Genomic DNA, 19238 nt, shown 5'->3' on the forward strand with positions numbered 1-19238 from the left:
CAAAGGCACAGCTCCCCTCTAAGCACAGCCAAGTTCACAAATACCCAGATTGACAAATCTTTGCTCTACCTAAGAGTTCCTTCATTACAACTCCCAGGGTATCCATATTTGAGTAGAGGCTATTAACTAATTGACAGTGAAGCTGTTGCGGGGTGGGGGGGAGCGGTGGAGCGATACGGCAGAGAGGCTAAAGTTAAATGACAAGAGGTCTTGCCAAATTGGAGTGGATTCAGAAATGATAAACCATCTCGGGGATCAATGGGAAGGAGAGAATCAAATAATGAGCATTTAAATTTATCAAAACACTATTGATGCGCAGGGAGCAGTTTTATCTTTGTTTTAAAATAAATTTTCTACGGGCTCTGCTGCTTAAACCATTTTATCCACAAGCCTCGTGGCAACCTATCTGTCAAGGAATTACTCACTGTGCGAAACATTCTATCTATTTATCTACGTATCTGCTCACCTATCATCCATCTGTCTCCCCACCTATTTATCTAAGCACCTCTGGGGACGTTTGTGCAAAGCATCCATCTGTCTATCTAGACCTTGGGCTGCATGCATCCAGCACCTCCTTCCAGCTTTGCCTGAGCTATTTCAAATCTACTAGTCCAGGCAACTCCCCCCCCCCCCCCCCCGGGGAAGAATAAGAAGTTGAGAAGACAGATCGATTCTGGCGTCTTATGACCCTGAGTTTGATACTCCCCAATGCTCTGAGCTTCCAGGGTGACCCTGGGCAAGTTACTTAACCTCTCTGACCCTGAAGTTCCTCATCTGGAAAATGGGTATCGTGAGAACACCTATGGAATGAGGCATCGGGATCCATGGGAGCAGCTACTTCTCGACAAAGAGGAAACATCAGTGGTGGGGGCCGCGAAGGGGAGATCATGGGAATGCTGCTAACTGCATTCGAACTCCTTTCACACTTGGTTTTTCATTTCTACGCCCCCCCCCCCCCCCCCCGCCGATTCCTGGGTAACCACCATCTGGAGATGGGGAAGCATTCACCACTGCAAGTCAGGGCTGCCTTGGTACACCCCAGGGGCAGCCTGCTGAGGGAAATCTGACACCAGGGATTTAAACCTTCCTAGGCTGCCTCATTCTATTCATCTGGCCATTAAGCAGAGCGGGTCCTGCTGATGCCAACAGATGCAGAGGTCAGTGAAGTCGCAGCCCAAGAGCTCTAGAGGAGGCCTTAGCAGCCTGGCTGTCTACCTTCCCCACCATCTCGGAGCTGCCCAAGCAAAGATCCGCAGAGGGCCAGGTGATGACCCCACACATGCGCGGAGGGAAGGGGCCTAGGGTGGACTGAGACTCGTGTGGGGGCTGAGCCACAGACACGTGATGTACGGACACTGCGCACGGTGAGCTACAAAAGGCAGCCTCCCCGTGGCACCTGTGCTCCAGGACCGAGTGGCTAACGCCTTTCTTAGGAGCGAAGGGGGTTGAGGCGGGGGTGAAGTGGGAGAGGACCCAGGCCACACACATCTGTCACCTACCTCGGCACGGCTGGGTTTGCCAAGCTCGGCCACAGCTGCGGTCCTGCTCCTGCCATATGGGTGGTATGTGGGACACCACTTTCTGCCGAAGCTCATCCATGCCCCTCTGGTCTGACCCGCCCGCAGGCAGCTGAATAGGGTCCCATCATGCGTCCCGGGATGGACGGCCCCCCGCACAGAGTGAGATCTGGCCACGGGCTTGTGCCAACAGTTACAGAAAAACATTAGTACTTTGGTTGGGTTCCAAAGTCTCTTTCACACAGGAAGTTAGAACTCGGCAAAGACAACAACAGCCCACGGCTCTCCGAAGACCAAGGGCCAGATGAGGCTGATGGAGAGGTGCAGAGACAATGTAAGTCCTCTCCCCAGGGGCCCAGCACCAACACAGGAGGCCCGCCTTGTGCCAGGCGTGGCCATGAACCAAGGGTCGGGCCCTCTGGGCTATGGGGTGTGACTCTAAGAGAGGTCCTTGTGTGGGGGTGAGCTGTCTCCCTCACAGTGTGCTGGCCAAAGCCATCGGCATGTGACTGTTCTTTCCTGGGGAAGTTCTGAAGGGCTAACTGGATGTTATTCATAGAGAAGGATACAAGAGGGCCAAGAACAGAACTATCTGGGGTGTACCGCTCCGCCCTGGGAGAGAAGATCTGGCTTCCAGAATTGTGGACATAGACCGTGTGCCCATGAGCTCTCCTACATCTACCAGGTTTTCTTCAGGGGAAGGACTGATTGTGATACGGAGAAGGGCCATCCTTTGAAAGCACACCTGGGAAGTTCTCTGGCAATCCACAAAAGAGACTGGGGCGGGCCGGGTTTTCCAAATTGTGGCAGATGCACCCCTGGGAATGCATGCAGATGATTTTAGGGGGCACTCAAAAGAAACTTTTGGATGAGCTGAGAATGAGCCCACTTAGGACAGTTAAGTAAATTGATTTAAGGAAAATCTATTTTTAGGTGACTTGGAACAAGTGTGATTTCCATAAGGCAAACATGGCCCTATGGAAACATGGCTTAAGGGGGTAGGTGGGCAGCAGAGGTTGGGATAGGACCAGACCAGAGGATGGCCAGAGAGGGGGACGCATCTGGGCCTGCGTCCCCCTCAAAGCCATGCCCACTGCTCTTTCCTGGTCATCCCTGGAGCTGACATAATGAAATGTGCCTGCAGAAGAGAATGAGAAAGTGGAAGACTCTCCTTTTCCCACCAGTTGGGGTCTTTCTGAGCAAGGAAGGAGAAGCAGGGTGGGTTTGCTCATTCCCCTCGGGGAGACTGAGGCAGAGACACTGGTGAGAGGACAAGGACCCGTGGAGGAGGCTGAAGACTGAGAGCAGGTGGTCCCTGCTAGAGAACTCCAGAAACAGCTGCAGAGCGGCCCTTCAGCCTTGAAATGTTCACACAGGCTTGCCCGTCCCAGACACTCAAACGCTGCTAGCTGTGGGGCTCTGGACAGGCTCCATCATGTCTCCTCTCTTCACTGTGGGACCAACCCTTAGAGCCCAGGGAATAATGGATCCAAAGATGCCTCCCCTTCAAGCTCAGTCAGACAGGCAACAGTGTATTGGGTTCAAAAGCTACCTCACCAGCCCTGAGTCCGTACTGATGACTTTACAGACACCAGTTTCTGCTATTCTCACCACAACCCTGCAAAGCAGGCACCACCCTCGCAGTAATATTCCAGATGGGGAGAGGGTGGCTGAGAGGCTAGGTCGCCTTTCAGGGCCAGAAGATGGGTACGCAGATACCCGGGTACACGTAAGCGTGCGTGCCCACACAAAATTGGCTCATGTGTATGTGGGCACACATCCCAACAGGCAGGGTGATGGCCTGATGTGCCTGTCCAGTTTCTCTGAGTCAAGGAGCCAAGAGGGTGCCCCAAGTCTCCTGGAGAGTTGGTGCAGAGGTAAGTGACAAAGGCCATGGGAAGGTACTGACCTGGGTCTCCAGGGTGATCGGTGGACTTGGATGAGGGTCCTGTGGGAAGAGAGGAGAAAACACACATAAGCGATGGGCAAAACTAAACCTACCAACCCAGCCAGCATCATTTTCCAACGAAGCGAGATCTCTTCCGTGTTTTACTATCTCCCCCATTCCATGACTCATGAGCTTGGCCCATCCCCAGTCTCCCCCCAACTTCCTCCCACGCCCCGATGATTAAGGAGGCTCAAGGTTTTCATTAAGAGGTTAAGAGGACACCTGCATGGAGATCATGCAAAATGACCAGATGTAAGGAAACAGGAAAGAAAGCATGCTCGTCCATTATCTCCAAGTGTGTTCATGTCCTCTACACGAAGGAGCAGATGGATCCGTAAGAGGATTAGAAATAAACTTGAAAGACTAGAGAGTCCCGATTAGGGGCAAGGCTACCAATTTATGTCTGGTCTTGGAAAAAATGAGGGAAGGAAAAGAGAGACAGAAAAAGAAGAGCTTAATTCCTGGTTTTCTAGCACATTCCAGTGGGCTGGGGAAGAGACTTCTCAGGATTGAGAAGGCCAGAGAAAAGTCCTATTCATCTGCTCCCCACAAAAGACAACTGACAGGAAATGCTTGGTGGTAATGTCGCGGGTCATTAAACATGAACTCTTTAGGTGGGGGGCAGGGTGGGTAGAGGAGGGAGGGCTGGATGGGGAGGAGGTAGTGGTTTTCGGCAAGGGGTTTCTAAGGAAAACAGGAAACGCAGGACATAAAGGCTATTTTTCTCAGCACCATGTCCACTCTGAAGTGAACCCCCTTGGATTCATGGTTCTGGGAAAGTAACTTCAAGGTGCCCCTTACAGAGAATGGGCATGATTTCTGGGCCCTGAGGGCAAGCTCAGGTTGGAAGCTTTGCTTTATGCAAGCCGACTTTCCAACACAGGGTTCTAGGAAGCCATGCAACGAGCAACCCATGGCCTATGGCGTGAATGAGAAGCAAGTGTAGGAATCGTGCTGCATTTGTCCCTCTGTGGTCTGACTTCTTTTTTTTTTTTTTTTTAATTTTATTATTTGACAGAGAGAGAGAGATCACAAGTAGGCAGAGAGGCAGGCAGAGAGAGAGGGGGAAGCAGGCTCCCCACTGAGCAGAGAGCCTGACTTGGGGCTCGATCCCAGGACCCAGAGATCATGACCTAAGCTGAAGGCAGAGGCTTAACCCACTGAGCCAACCAGGTGCCCCGTGGTCTGACTTCTTTCACTCAACATAATATCCTCAAGGTTCATCCACGTTGTCACAGATGGCAGGATTCCCTTCTTTTTTAAGCCCGAATAACATTCCATTTTGTGCATCTGTCACGTCTTCTCAATCCAGTCATCCATCCGTGGACATGTAGGGTTGCCTTCTGACCTTGGTTCTTGTATGGCTTCAACAAACACGGGAGGGCAAATGTCAGGATTCCACTTCTATGAAGAATCCAGAATCATCAAACTCATGGAAGCAGAGAGTAGAAGGGTGACCGTCGGAGGTTTGGGGAGAGGAAATGTGCTACCCAACAGATGCGAAGTTTCAGTCATGCAGAATGAACCAGCTCTAGAGTTCAGCTGTGCGACATCGTAGCTGTGGTTAGCAACACTGCATTGTACACATAAACTTTTCTTAAGAGAGTAGATCTCATACTGTGTTCTTACTAAATTTAAAAAAAAAAAAAGGAAGTGTAGAAAAATTAGAACATTTTAAACCCCTATCCTAGGTGAACAGATAACTCACTTTCTTGATGACTCCTCTGTGGTATCTTTATAATGACGCCAAAGTCATTCTGAGCTCAAGCTGAGGGGTTCCTCTCCCCTGATTCCAGTTCTGAATCTAGCTCCTAGTAGTTCTCCAATGGAACAGTTCTCTAATGGTACAGCTCCAGAACATCTAATTCTAATTTTCATACTCATGCACAGAATATTCCTCAGACCCAGGAAGGTATGGACTGGAGCCCTCCTCCCACTCTCTGGACATTGCAGCCTTGGCCCAGAGAGGAACTTGGAGAAGTCCTGAAAATATTTTAGGCTTCTCTCTTCAAACGTAGTAGCTCCTTCATAAGGGTGAAGAAACGGGAGCTCTGTGGCTGAGAACCTTCGCTGTGCCATTCAAATGAGCGGGCTCGTTGTTTAAGCCACTCTTCGCGGAGTCCACTCTCGCCAGCCTCTTCATCCTCCCACGCAGGGAGGGAGACTTAGCCCTGTTCTTCCAGAATCTCTGTGACAAGCAAGCGTACTGGACGGGACCCATGTTTGTCTTTGGGAGGCAAGGCCGTCCTCTCTGGTCTGCGAGGTCTTCAGCTCCTGTCAGTCTGTGCATCTGTCTCTCTGGCCATTCAGATTCATCTAGATTCCACCACAAGATAAGAAGCTTCCTCTCAGTCTCAAACATTGGCCTCATTCTCAAGCGGGATCCTAGTGGAGCACTGCACTGGGGGGCTGGGTGCCTGCCCCGACTGACCAAGCTGTATTTCACAGCCTGTTTGGCTATGGCTTAGGGTTTATGCTTCACTGCTCAGAAGGGGCAGAGAGGGGAGACTGCCCTCCTGAACCCCTAAGAACAACTTCATGGGAAAGATGGTCCTTGGGAAACCACAGAAAACTGTCAACTGGGTTGACAAAGCCCAGAGCCTGATCCTTAGATAAAATAAAGCACCAACCCTTTATTTGGTATTCCAGGATCAGAAGCCCTACTGGTACATGGTCAGGGGTCCAATCCTATGTATTTTGCATGTTATTGACCTAGCCAGGAAGAAGACTGAGTATTCCAAGTGACCTGGTCCTTACCACTCAGGGCTCACTTGCCAACAGAGTGTTGCCCCTCTCCCTCTGTGCACATTCAGGATAGAAGACTTTCCCTACAGAGACGCCATCCAGAAGATTCTGGGTATGACTATATATCGGTGAGGTCTCCCTTTCAGCAACATCCTCCTTAATTGGAAAGGCTAACGAAGTGGAACCGGGTCAATGATGCTGTCTGCCTAATCCATCGTGTCTGTCTACACTGGGACTCTTTGGTTTACAGTAGAGTAAATTCCTGTCTGTCGGGGAAAGGCTCCTGGAGACCAAAGGGGAATTTGCAACATGCTCGGAGGCTACAGAGTGCTTGTGGAATCTAAATGCAGGTACTGGGAGCTACAGAACTGCTTTAAGCAAGGAAAGCTCTTTCATATCATCTACTACAATGACTCAGATGGGGAAGTCAAATAGGGAACCAGGCCGACTGATGTAGTAGCCTGCATTCTTTACCACGCCCTATAGCCACACCCTCTGGTCTTAGGACTCTGCATTTCCTTGCAGAGGGTTCTTCCCCAACCCTTGACCTTGGGCTTGCCCCTGTGATCTGCTATGTCCAAGGGGGTGGTGAGCAAAAAGGACAGAAGCCTAAGCTTGAAATACTCTTGCGGGATTGAGCAGGATCTCTTGCGTCTTTGCCATCATCACAAGAACAACATGCTCGAGGTAGCCCACTGGTCCGAGAAGGAGGGGACACACATGGAACAGAACTAGACCCAACATGCAACCTGAAGCGCAGCCCAGCCTTGATCAGCCACCTTCAGGCACATACAGAATGAGTTTCAAGGTGATTTGTTACACAGCCAGTACTGTGGCAGTAACAGATACACTCTAAAGACTGACCCTGAGAGAACCCCACATAATGTACAAGCCCTCCAGCCTTGGGAACAAAAGGACACATACTCTCCCTCAGCCTGCCCATCAACCCCAAGAACCTGGAATAACTATAGTGTGTAACTAGGATTTAGAACCTACTAAGCACCACACTCCATGTGAGCTGGACATTATGCCAAGCAAGGGAAAAAGCTCAACCACTATGATCTTATACTATAAATGAGTTAGCTTATACCCATCTTCACCAAATGTACCGGTCCTTCTGAATTTCTTTAAATGCCATTACAACAACGGTAATGGAAATGATTGGTCAGAGTGCTCTCACCCTAAGACAAAGACAGTTTCCATTCTTCCGGTTCATTCCCAACTTTATCCCACAGGCATTATTACTTGACCAAGGTTTGCAACACTCATGAACACTCGCAATAACTAGTAACATACTATGCTGATTAAGGGATGGCTAATAACTTTAAGTTCTTACCATGTTCCAGGCACTGGCTTAACCTCACACATGTGTCATTCCTCTGACTCCTTGTAACAACCCTGTGAGGTAGATACTACCATTATTCTTATTATAGAAATGGGAAAACTGAGGACCAGAGAGATTGAGTAACCTATACAAGGTGCTGAAGCCTGCACTGGACCCTAGGGCCCTGCACTTGACATCCCTGTGCTCCGCGATTTTACAGTAGCCCTACTGGAGAGCACAAGTCTAGCCCAGACAGAGTAATCCTGCAATCTGGAGAGTGTCTACTAGAAGGAAGGACATTCATGGCAAATCAGCAGCAGCACCTTAACTACAAGAATCCTTCCTAAAAAAAAGTAGCAGACTTGGTTGATAGAAATTACCACAAGTGCGGGGACTGAAAACAAAACACTGCCACCTTGCTGCAGCATGGTACCAAATCCATCCACACCTATTCATGGAGTTCCGACTCAGTCACTAGCATTTCTGCCTGGTGGGCACCGGGAGGGAGCCAGAAAGGAGTTTATAGAGCAACTCCTATTCCCAAAGCTAACTATTTAAATAATAGGCGGGGGTCTCAGTACAGATCCTGGAGAAATGAAACTTGCTGGCCCCTCAAGAGTCTTGCTTGTGAGATCAGGAAGCCAGACTCATATAATTTTGAGCCCATCGAGGCGAAAAGCCTCATTTTAACAGGCAATGAATCTTTCGTAAAGAGAAGAGAGAGAAGAGAAATTCCATTATCATTCCAAGCATGCATTGAACATTTTTTACTCCCTTGGTTGGTGCTGAGCCCTGAACCTGGCCTCAACCACTGAAAGAGGTGTTCTCTTTCTGCGCTTTTAAGATCTCATACGATAGCGTTTGCTGTTGGGTGGTAAGCAATGGCTTTGAAGGGGAGGGGACAATCCTGTGACTCAAGTCTTCAGAGCCAGACTTCCCCACTGGTCCCATCAAGTCGGTCCAACCATCACACAGATGCACGCAGGAGGACCCTTCAGAAGGCTGGCATGGCCCCCACTCCTGGAAAGCCCTCTAATGGGCTCTACAGAAGTAGAAGTTTCCCCCATCAGGAGACTGTGCCTTACTCTCAGTCACCATCAAACACCAGGTGCCTCGGGAAATGCAAGGAACTCTTTATGGGTTCTGAGATGGAAAGAAACAAGATCTCACCAACAGCATTCTGCCTGCTGTAGATCACCCAGGGAAGACCACCAAGTGGAAGCTGAGTTTGGATGCCAACCCAGAGACCCTGTCTCTGTCACTCATAGATTCTGTCACTCATATTAATGGACCAGTACGAGGCCTAGAAAGATTATGCAGAGGGAAATAGTGTAGGTTTGGGGTTGAAATCATGCGTGACTTGTTTATTACTTGGGCTGCCATAACAAAAAATATCCCAGAATGGGTTGCCAATGGGACAGAAATGTACTTTTCCATAGTTCTGGAGGCCAGAAGTCCACGATCAAGGCGTCAGCATTGTCTGCTGGGGCCTTTCTCTGTGGCTTGTAAAAGCCCACATTCTTTCTCAGTGTGTCTTCACATGGTCTTTCTCCATGTCTCTGAGCGTCTCTGGTGTCTCCTTGATGTCTAAATCTTTCTTATGAGGACACCAGTCAGACTGGATCAGGACCAAGCCTCCAGACCTCATAGGAACTTCATAAGTTCTGTAAAGGCTGTGTCCCCAAACACAGTGATATTCGGAGGTGCTGGGGTTTGGCAGTTTAGCAGATTGACAATCCTTGGTAGACCTGTGATCTCGGGCAAACTTCTTAGCTCCTGTGGGCTCTACTTGTCTCATCCACACAATGTAAACAGGTAGGACCATATTCTCCAACAGAGCTACTACAAGAAGGCATAGAATTTACTATCTACGGCTCTTTTATCCAAGTTTTTAAAAAGCACTAATAAATAATGATACTAAATAAGAGGTGGAAGCCTGGACTATGTTACACAGACCCAGATACATTTTGAAAATGGGATATCACTAGGGCGCCTGGGTGGCTCAGTGAGTTAAGTGTCTGCCTTTGGCTCAGATCATGATCTCAGGGTCCTGGGATCAAGCCCCACATCAGGCTCCTTGCTCACCAGGGAGCCTGCTTCTCCCACTGCCTGCCACTCCCCCTGCTCGTGCTCTTTCTCTGTCAAATGAATAAATAAATAAAATCTTAAAAAAAAAAAAAAGAAAAAGAAAATGGGATACCACTGACATCATGGGTCACCCTTGATGGCAGATAAAACCAGGTATTTTAAACGTCTGGTGTATGATTACACACTCAAAAATCACCTCCCCTTTGTTTTCTTCTTCCAGGCTTTTGAAAGCTAAGACATACCTTTCTGCACCCAACCGACTAAACTGCAATTTTTCCAAACGGCCAGTTATTGTCGATGCCAGCTGCACCAATCCCATGCGACAGCAGTGAAATGGGGAAATGTAGCTATATCGTTGTCTGGGCGTATTTGGCGCCAAGTATGTGAAATTCTTGCAACTCTGGAAGGTATCATCCTCCCCAATTCATAGATCAGATGAACTCAAACTCGGGGGGAGAATCTGCTCAAAAATACAGGTCTAAGAAGGGACGGAGCCAAGACTGGTGCTTAGGTTTGGAAGTTGCCAGAAACTGGCACCCGAACCAATATCCTGGTGTTTCCAAAAGCTTGAACTTAGTGAAATCACAATCTCTGGGCAAGGAGCCAAAGAATCTGCATTCTTATTAAACAGCCTTGGGGGATTCTTCTGTATACTGAAGCTTGAGAAGCCCCGTACTGGGCATGGGTAATACAAGACGGAAAGCATCCAAGGTGACACACAGCCCGTGAGAAACTGGGAACAGGACCTCTCTCTCTCCCCTCTCGTGCTCACACTCTGCGTCCCCCAAGAAATGTCTATCATGGTGTGTCATTGTCTGGGCTGCTAGAACAGCTGGGTGGCTTAAACCCAAAAGAAGTTTATTTCTTGTTGTCCTTCAGGTCTAGGAGGTCCAACACCAAGCTGCTGGCAAGTTCAGTGTCTGGTTCATAGTCCGCTTTCTCCTTGCTGTGCGCCTTCACCTAGAAGAATGAGTGAGGGAGCTCTCCAGTGTCCCTTCTAAAATGGTGCTTGTCACATTCTTGAGAGCTCTGCCCTCAAGAGCTCACCACCCATCTCCTAATACCATCATCTTGGGGGTCACGATTTTAACATGTGAACTTGGTGGTGTGTGGGGTGGGGGCAGGACACACCATTCAGTCCACAGTGGGATACAAGGTATGTTCTGCTCCTTCCCTTCCCTCCATGCATATGGTGATGGTCTCCCTCCTGCCCCAGAAATCCTATCAAGCTCCCTCTTCTTTCCAAAGTCCCCTCCCCAGGCATGTGTGGCTCCTTTCGACTCCTTCTCAGGGTTCTAGATACAGCCATCAAGGTGCCTGCAACAATGGGGCTTTTTCTCAAGTTGTCCCTCTGGGATTTCACAATGAGCTTAACTCCTCTGTCGGTGGCTCCTGGGAAGACCGCTGGGCACGTGCATGGCGGGTGGCACTGGTCGACGAGGGAGGGATGCCGACAGCACAGAAGTCCCCTTGTTCTCTGAGAAAGGCTGTATTTAGAATGCGAATGTCAGCCAGAATCACACAGTGCTCACCTTGTTGGAAAATGCCAACTCATCTATCGGTAAGACCGGGAGGAAAACAGAAACCCCAATGACAGGTCAAGGGCACGCTCACCGCTTTACCGATATGGCGGCAGATCGAGTCAGGCCCTTAAAACCAGAGTGGGGGTTGGGAGGGGTTTCCTTGCTCTATAATCTGTCTCTGGTTTTCAAAGTCTTCAGCGTTTGCAGGCCTCTTTACTACTCTGCATTCTCGCCACATCTTTTTTAGCCTACTCCCCAGAACTGAGCAACAGAACCTCAAGAAAAAGTTCAGGCCTTTAGAAGTCGGTTCATTACCTACAGCCTTGGAAGATATAAGAAGCCACAGGGGCGTGGAAACATGGGAACGATTTTATTGCTTCTCTAGGCTGCCATGTGCATCTCTGAGAACAAAGGGTTACCAAAAATCTCAGCCACTGTACATAACACTCTGTTCTGAGTGAGCCTCAAGAGGTTCTGTGATTCTTTGCAAAGCACACAAGATTACGATTCTTGGAACTACAAGGTTTTGAATAGACCTACCTGAAAGACGAGAAGCTTGCGGGTCTAAAGGGTTTAGATGGGGTGGCTGGTAGGGGGCCTCTGGAGGATTCATGGTGGGTGGTATTTTGGGGCCAGTAACACTGATAGAAGATTTGAAATTGTTACCAAGTTCCTAACCAGGGTACTTCACATACAACCCCAGATTTCTCACTTCTCTTTTTAAAAATGAGAGATTTAGCAACATGAGACATGCATTTCTCCGAGAGAGCAAGGTTCCTGGTGGAGCGGCTGCTGCCTGGTCCCTGTAAGCAACTATGCCTGTCACCTCCATTGATTAATGCCATTTGCCCAGGATCACACGGCTGATCAGTATCAACAATAATCAGAAGAGGCATCCAAATTGGCAAAGAAGAAGTCAAACTATCACTCTTTGCAGATGATATGATACTTTATGTGGAAAATCCAAAAGACTCTATTCCAAATCTGCTAGAACTTGTATAGGAATTCAGTAAAGTGTCAGGATATAAAATCAATGCACAGAAATCAGTTGCATTTCTATATACCAACAACAAGATAGAATAAAGAGAAATTAAGGATTCAATCCCATTTACAATTGCACCCAAAACCATAAGATACCTAGGAATAAACCTAACCAAAGAGACAAAGAATCTGTACTCAGAAAACTATGAAGTACTCATGAAAGAAACTGAGGAGAATACAAAGAAATGGAAAAATGTTCCATGCTCATTGATTGGAAGAACAAATATTGTGGAAATGTCTATTATACCTAAAGCAATTTACACATTTAATGCAAACCCTATCAAAATACGGTCAATGTTTTTTAAAGAAATGGAACAAATAATTCTGAAGTTTGTATGGAACCAGAAAAGACTTTGAATAACCAGAGGAATGTTGAAAAAGAAAGCCAAAGTTGGTGGTATCACAATTCCAAACTTCAAGCTCTACTACAAAGCTGTAATCATCAAGACAGTATGGTACTGGCACAAAAAAAGACACAGATCAATTAAACAGAATAGAGAGGTAGATAGACCCTCAACTCTATGGTCAACTAATCTTTGACAAAGCAGAAAAGAATGTCCAATGGAACAAAGACAGTCTCTTCAACAAATGGTGCTGGGAAAATTGGACAGCCACATGCAGAAAAATGAAAATGGACCGTTTTCTTATACCATACACAAAAATAGACTCCAAATGGATGAAGATCTGTATGTGAGACAAGAATCCATTAAAGTCCTTGAGGAGAACACAGGCCACAACCTCTTTGACCTCAGCCACAGCAGCTTCTTCCAAGAAACTTCACAAAAGGCAAGGGAAGCAAGGGCAAAAATGAACTATGGGGACTTCATCAAGATTAAAAGCTTTTGCACAGCAAAGGAAACAGTCAACAAAACCAAAAGACAACTGACAGGATGGGAGAAGACATTTGCAAACGACATATCAGAAAAAGGGACAGTATCCAAAATCCATAAAGAACTTATCAAACTCAACACCCAAAGAACAAATAATCCAATCAAGAAATGGGCAGAAGTCATGAACAGACACTTCAGCAAAGAAGACATCCAAATGGCCAACAGACACATGAAAAGTGCTCCACATCACTCGGCATCAGGGAAATACAAATCAAAACCACAGTGAGATACCACCCCACACCAGTCAGAATGGCTAAAATTAACAAGTCAGGACATGACAGATGTTGACAAGGATGTGGAGAAAGGGGAACCCTCCTACACTGTTGGTGGAAATACAAGCCTGTGCAGCCACTCTGGAAAAGAGCATGGAGGTTCCTCAAAAAGTTGAAAACAGAGCTACCCTATGACCCAGCAATCGCACTACTGGATATTTACCCTGAAGATACAAATGTAGCGATCCAAAGGGGCATATGCACCCGAATGTTTATAGCAGCAATGTCCACAATAGCCGAACTCTGGAAACAATGTAGATGTCCATCAACAGATGAATGGATAAAGAAGATGTGGGGTATATATACAATGGAATACTATGCAGCCATCAAAAGAAATGGTATCTTGCCATTTGTGACAACGTGGATGGAACTAGAGGGTATTATGCTGAGCGAAATAAGTCAATCAGAGAAAGATAACTATCATATGATCTCCCTGATATGAGGAATTTGAGAGGCAATGTGGGGGGTTTAGAGGGTAAGGAAGGAAAAAAATGAAACGATGTGATCGGGAGAGACACAAACCATAAAAGACCCTTAATCTCACAAAACAAACTGAAGATTGCTGGGGGGTGAAGGGGTAAGGGATGGGGTGGCTGGATGATGGACACTGGGGAGGGTATGTGCTATGGTGAGTGCTGTGAAGTGTGTAAGCCTGATGATTCACAGACCTGTACCCCTGGGGCTAATAATACATTAAAACATATATATGTTAATAAAAAAATTTAAAAAAACAATAATCAGAAGAGTAGCTAACATCGGTTCTCATAATGAATGTAAGACAGCGTCCTAAGTGGATTGTAAGAACAAGCTCATTCAAACCTCATAACAATGTAGGTGTGAACAGCTCCATTTTACAGATGGTACAACAGGCTCAGAGAACACAGTGACTTGCTCAAAGTCACGTGTCAGTCAGTCGCAGAGCCAGGATTTAGACCAGGCAGCCCCGCTCCCATGGCTACCCTTTTGGACCATGAAGTTACACTGCTTTCCAGGAGGACAAACACACTGTGAACTGGAATCACTAAACCAGAGTTCATGGTTCTAGGAGCAGCTCACGGTTCTAGGAGCAGCTCACGGTTCTAGGAGTAGCTCACCCTAAGAAGCCTTAGGGAGCAGAGAACTAGATCACATGCTCCTCATACCGGATCTTCCCATCTCCTTGCTGAGGGTCTTCAGGCTAATTCCTTATCACAATAATCATAAGAATAACCAACTCCGATGGACAATGTGAAGACCAACTTGGACGGTAGAGCACAGCCTCCTCAGTCCTGGTGTACAGTAGGCAAGCCAAAAATGTCAGTTCCTCTTGGAGGGGAGTGACTATCACTCTGCTGTGTTCTGCTTTTTTTCAGAGTTCAAAGGCATTTCAGACCAGAAACAAGACACGCCACATGCCAAGATAAATCTGAGAAAAACAGCCTCCACCCAACACAGCTGGGCAAGAGGTGCTGGTAGATCCCTCCCAGGGTTCCGCATCCTTCTGAAGCTGGCCACCTGGGCTTTGTGTGGACATAAGCCTTCCTCAAAGCTGGGAACACAAGCCGCAACTCCAGCTCAGCCCAATAATTAGCTCTTCCCCAAACACAGGCCGTGGCACCTACCAATTTTGCACCCACTTGCTGTGGTCACCAAGATGGAAGGCGGCCCACTGGAACCAATGCTATCAAGTGTCCTACAAACACTGTCCAGGGTTCCAAAGACACTAAGCTTTATTCTACAGTTTCTGGGGCTACTGGGTGGGTTTTCTGTCCCATGAGGAAACCCAGGATCCAAGAAGAGACTTAGAGGTACAGGATAGGTGAGCAGCACCTTCCTACATGGTGCCCAAGGTGGAGATCACCAAGCAAGTACTTGGGCCTCAAAGTCTTAATACAGGTCTATAAGCAGACATTACCAATGGATTCCCACTCCTAAGGGATGAAACTTATTTCTGTCCCTGACCTCAATCAAACCCTTCCTTTTCTGGTGAGGAGCAGGATATCGATGATGGAGTGAATTTCCTAAGGGCCACATGCAGTTTCTATCAAAACCTGTTCCAGAACCCAAGGTTCTTGGTACCAAATCCTGGGTTTATCCCTTTCTGCCAAAATAAACTTCTAAGCATGTCCATCCTGCCTTTTCTTCATTGTCTCTTCTTCCCCTCCCTCCTCACAAGAGCCTCTAACCAGGACATCTTTTGTTCAAAGGACAGCATATCCCAGCTCTGGGAAAACTGATTCAGCAGCGCTTCTGGTCTGGTGCACTTCCAAGAGGCCACACACAGACCTGCTGATTCAAGCCATGAGGGGAAACCAATCCCAGGATGCTTGGCACAGGGTGGGGAAGGGGAGGGTTTTGTCACGGTTGCAGAAGCCGATGGCCTCAGCTCCAGGCTGTGCTGCAGAATGGGGGAGCCTCCTTCCTAGACTGGAAGAGATGGTGGACAGGCAAACGTGCAGAGAACAGAGGGGCAGAGGGGTCCTACAGTGAGAGTCAAGGTCAAAGTCAGGAGGTTTTAGTGGGGAGAGACTCAGTGCCTCCTTCCTGCCTCTTGGCCGCCTCCTCGGCTTCCCAATGATCACGATGGTTGGATGACAATGATGGCACTGATGACGATGAGCATTAAGATACCTATCACGAAAATCCTTATGAAGCACCACACGTAGCAATTCATTAATTAAATAAATCCTCACCCCATCCTCATAGGATAGCGACTACAGGATGGCCATGGAGTCTGGAAACACAGATGATTTCATATTATGCTCTTACCTTTGGGAGATGCCCTTGATGACAATGTATTTGCCTATTTCCGGACTATGGACACCCAGTAGTACCACCATTGCTAATTTACTGAGGAGAAAACAGAGGCCCAGGAAGGTAATAAGACTTGCCCAGAAACTGCAGAAACAGGCCTGCTGAACCTTCTTCCTATCCTCATGGAAGTTAAAAAAAAGTAACCAAAATACTCCAGAGTGGTATGGTTTGCCTTACACGGTGCATAGCACTTGAACATTTTTTTTTTCCCCATTAGTTGCCTACCTTCAAAAATTGGGTGATTTCACAATACCCAGATTTCTGGCTCTTCCTAAAATGTCAGAAGATCTGGCCAGGTGGGCATGCCGGTTGGCATGGCTACAGCCAGAGCCAAATAGCTGGTTCTTCCTTAAGGTGGGTACGCAACCTCCCCTTGGCCATGACCCTCACCCTACCCACTGGGGCTGGCCTGAGCTTGTGACCTGCGCCCCCCAATCTCTTAACCACTGCAGTTTACTGATCCCCCCAAAGGAAGGTACCATTTTACCCCATGAATGGCTTAGTCAACATGACCACACCCTCTCTTCCAGTCCCAAAAAAGGAAAGTTCTAGATGACAGAACTCGAAAGATGAAAGAGAAAAGCTCTAGTAATCCATAAGTAAGTTTAACATGGTGGTTTACTCATTTATAAGCTTCTACCTGGAGTTCAGCACTCTGGACTTTCCCTGGGGTGGTGGGACCAGGCAGGGGACGTGGCGGTGGGGAGGGAGGCTTTGGTGTAGGGCACAGAACAGGAAGAGGTTGTTAGAGCCACTGTTTTCTGGCTTCCTGCATGGCCAACTCATACAGCTGCCTGTGAACTGGCTGTTTGTTCCTTGCTGTCCCGGAAGGAAGCACGCTCATCACCCACGACAACAGAGTTGGCCCCAGGAGCCGAGAACGTGCATGGGGGCTCTGAGCCTGGCTCTCCTTCTATACAGGGCAACCTCAGAGCTGCTGAGACAGGAAAATGGGAAGAAAGCACAGGCTGGAATACAGCATCCTGCAGGCTCCAGACAAAGCCCCAGCTGGGGGACAGGGAGGAGGAGGAGGAGGCCAGAGGAAGGGGGTCCGGCAGGGCACACGGATTTCATACAATGAGCTCCTTTCATCAATGAATACAGGACTCTCCTCAACACAGTCTCAATGGCTTTGTTTCTGAAACGACCCATTCTACACCCAGAAAGCCAAATTTGCCAGACCCTGTGCCAAGGTCAGGCAAGAGCCTGAGACCCCCAAGCAAGCAGCTACTCAGTACCCCGGAGACGACCACGGTGCCCTGCGCTGCTGGACTGACCCGAAGTCTACAAAGATCCCCTTTTATTTTTATGCTTTTCTGCACCAGGATGCTGGGCAGGGGGGATTGCTCACACGCGTGACATGTTTGGCATAACTGTAGGATCTATTCAGGGTAGTAAGTGCTCCCTTCCCACGAACTTCATCGAGACATCTTTGTTTGCAGAGGGGGCAGGACAGGACGCGACGGGACTAGAGAAACAAGAGCAAGTTCAAGTCTGCGGTCCCAAGGTGACCAAATTAAAGATGCGGTAGGACACCTTGCAGATGACCCCACAGTGGCCTCTCTTTTGCAGGTGCATTGAGAGTCTCCCCTTCAAGGATTTATTTTGCAGGTAGCAAAGAGCCAACCGGGCGCCTGGGCGAAGTATTCCGTTCCGGCGTGTTTGTTTAGCCCGCACAATGCCTTCAGTAGGAAAACATTCAGTCTGATGTGAGCGCCTAATACTCGGGAGGTTTCATGTAAAACTGCAAAGTCCTGGCATTTCTTGGAAAATTGGGAGACCTGGCCACATGAACCCATCATCTTCACAAGACACCAGTGGTCTGGATCTGGGGAGCAGCTGTCTCCCATGGAAGGGACATGTTCCTGCAGTCTGCCTGGCCCCCAGGCATCCTTCCCTTCCTAAGGTGGCCTGGTAGCCGCCATGGACCCTGGACTCTGCCATCTCTGATTTGTGAAGCCCCAACGCTCTCAGCGAAGGCCCTGGGATTAGAGAGAAATATAGGATCTGGATTGTAGGCTGGTTGTAAAGCAAAGTTGGTTACGAACTCCCAGGACAATATGACTTAAGAAGCACAGTTGAGCACACATCCAAGAACACTGGGTCAGGAGCGGAGCCCACTCCCACAAGTAGGGGTTGGGGGCTCTATCCTCTTCGCTCCCTGCAATATACTATTTTGACAACTGGTCCTGCTTTCTCAAGACCAAGTCTGGTTTTCTTTTGTTTTTATATTTAATCAAGTCCTGCGGGTACTACATGGACAGCCCTCGGTACATTTCTACATTCTTACTGAACCCAAATCAGCTGAAAGTGGAGTTACTTGGGATGTAGAAGATGAACGCTCAGAACCCAGCCAACTCAGGAGTTGTGGGTTTTCCTAACTGCACGTCAAGTTCCTGCTGCAAAGATGACCCCTGGGGGTGGAAAGGCCAAGCAGAAGCAGAGGAGCTCCACGGACGGATCAGCTCACAGCAGGGAAAGCAGAAGAGAAGTTCCTCTGGAGGGGATGGAGAGCGTATCTGGTGAGCTACGGTCTCCCGCAAAGATATTGAAATGAAATGAAATGAAAAGAAAGCAAGCTCCCCATTTGTCCAAAGCCATCAAGACTCCAGAGAAATAAGGCACACCCCTCCGTGGTGATAGTGCCGGGTTATTACAGCTTTTCTAGGTCCAAGGGTAGACACAGGTTTCTTCCATTTGCTTCTGCTGTATGGAACCTGGACCATTATTCATTCTCTAGCTCACATAGAATCGTGTGTTTGTGCCAATAGGCACACACGTGCAAACGTCTGTGGGCATTCCCATGAATGAAGGGGTGGTCTCTCCCGCACAAGGTCCTCCAAAAAGCTGCAGTGGAATCTGTTGCTCGACATCCCTCCTTTTGGGGAATCCCCTCTGAGTCACTGCACTCCTGATACTAATTTCAAATGTCCACGGTGGGAAGGGGAAGCCCACTCTGGGAGAGATCCCACTGAGCAGACTTTTATTTCTGTGACATAAACAAAAAAGAAGAAAAGGGATAGCACGCAGTATTTTATTTCTGCACTTCGCATTTAGTTGTAATTACTCATGCAGGAACATCTTTAAACACCAAAAG

General features: G+C 48.1%; 1 protein-coding gene across 1 annotated transcript in view; it reads right to left on the minus strand.

Moving 5' to 3' along the window:
* XYLT1 (xylosyltransferase 1) overlaps positions 1-19238 on the minus strand; it is a 294390-nt gene that overhangs the window by 198560 nt on the left and 76592 nt on the right. Inside the window, exon 2 of the mRNA XM_059154282.1 lies at positions 3427-3465. Coding sequence (XP_059010265.1) covers positions 3427-3465 — 39 coding nt within the window. The remainder of the gene's footprint in view (positions 1-3426; positions 3466-19238) is intronic.

Source organism: Mustela lutreola, chromosome 17 (assembly GCF_030435805.1).
Source record: "Mustela lutreola isolate mMusLut2 chromosome 17, mMusLut2.pri, whole genome shotgun sequence".
Classification (NCBI taxonomy): domain Eukaryota; kingdom Metazoa; phylum Chordata; class Mammalia; order Carnivora; family Mustelidae; genus Mustela; species Mustela lutreola.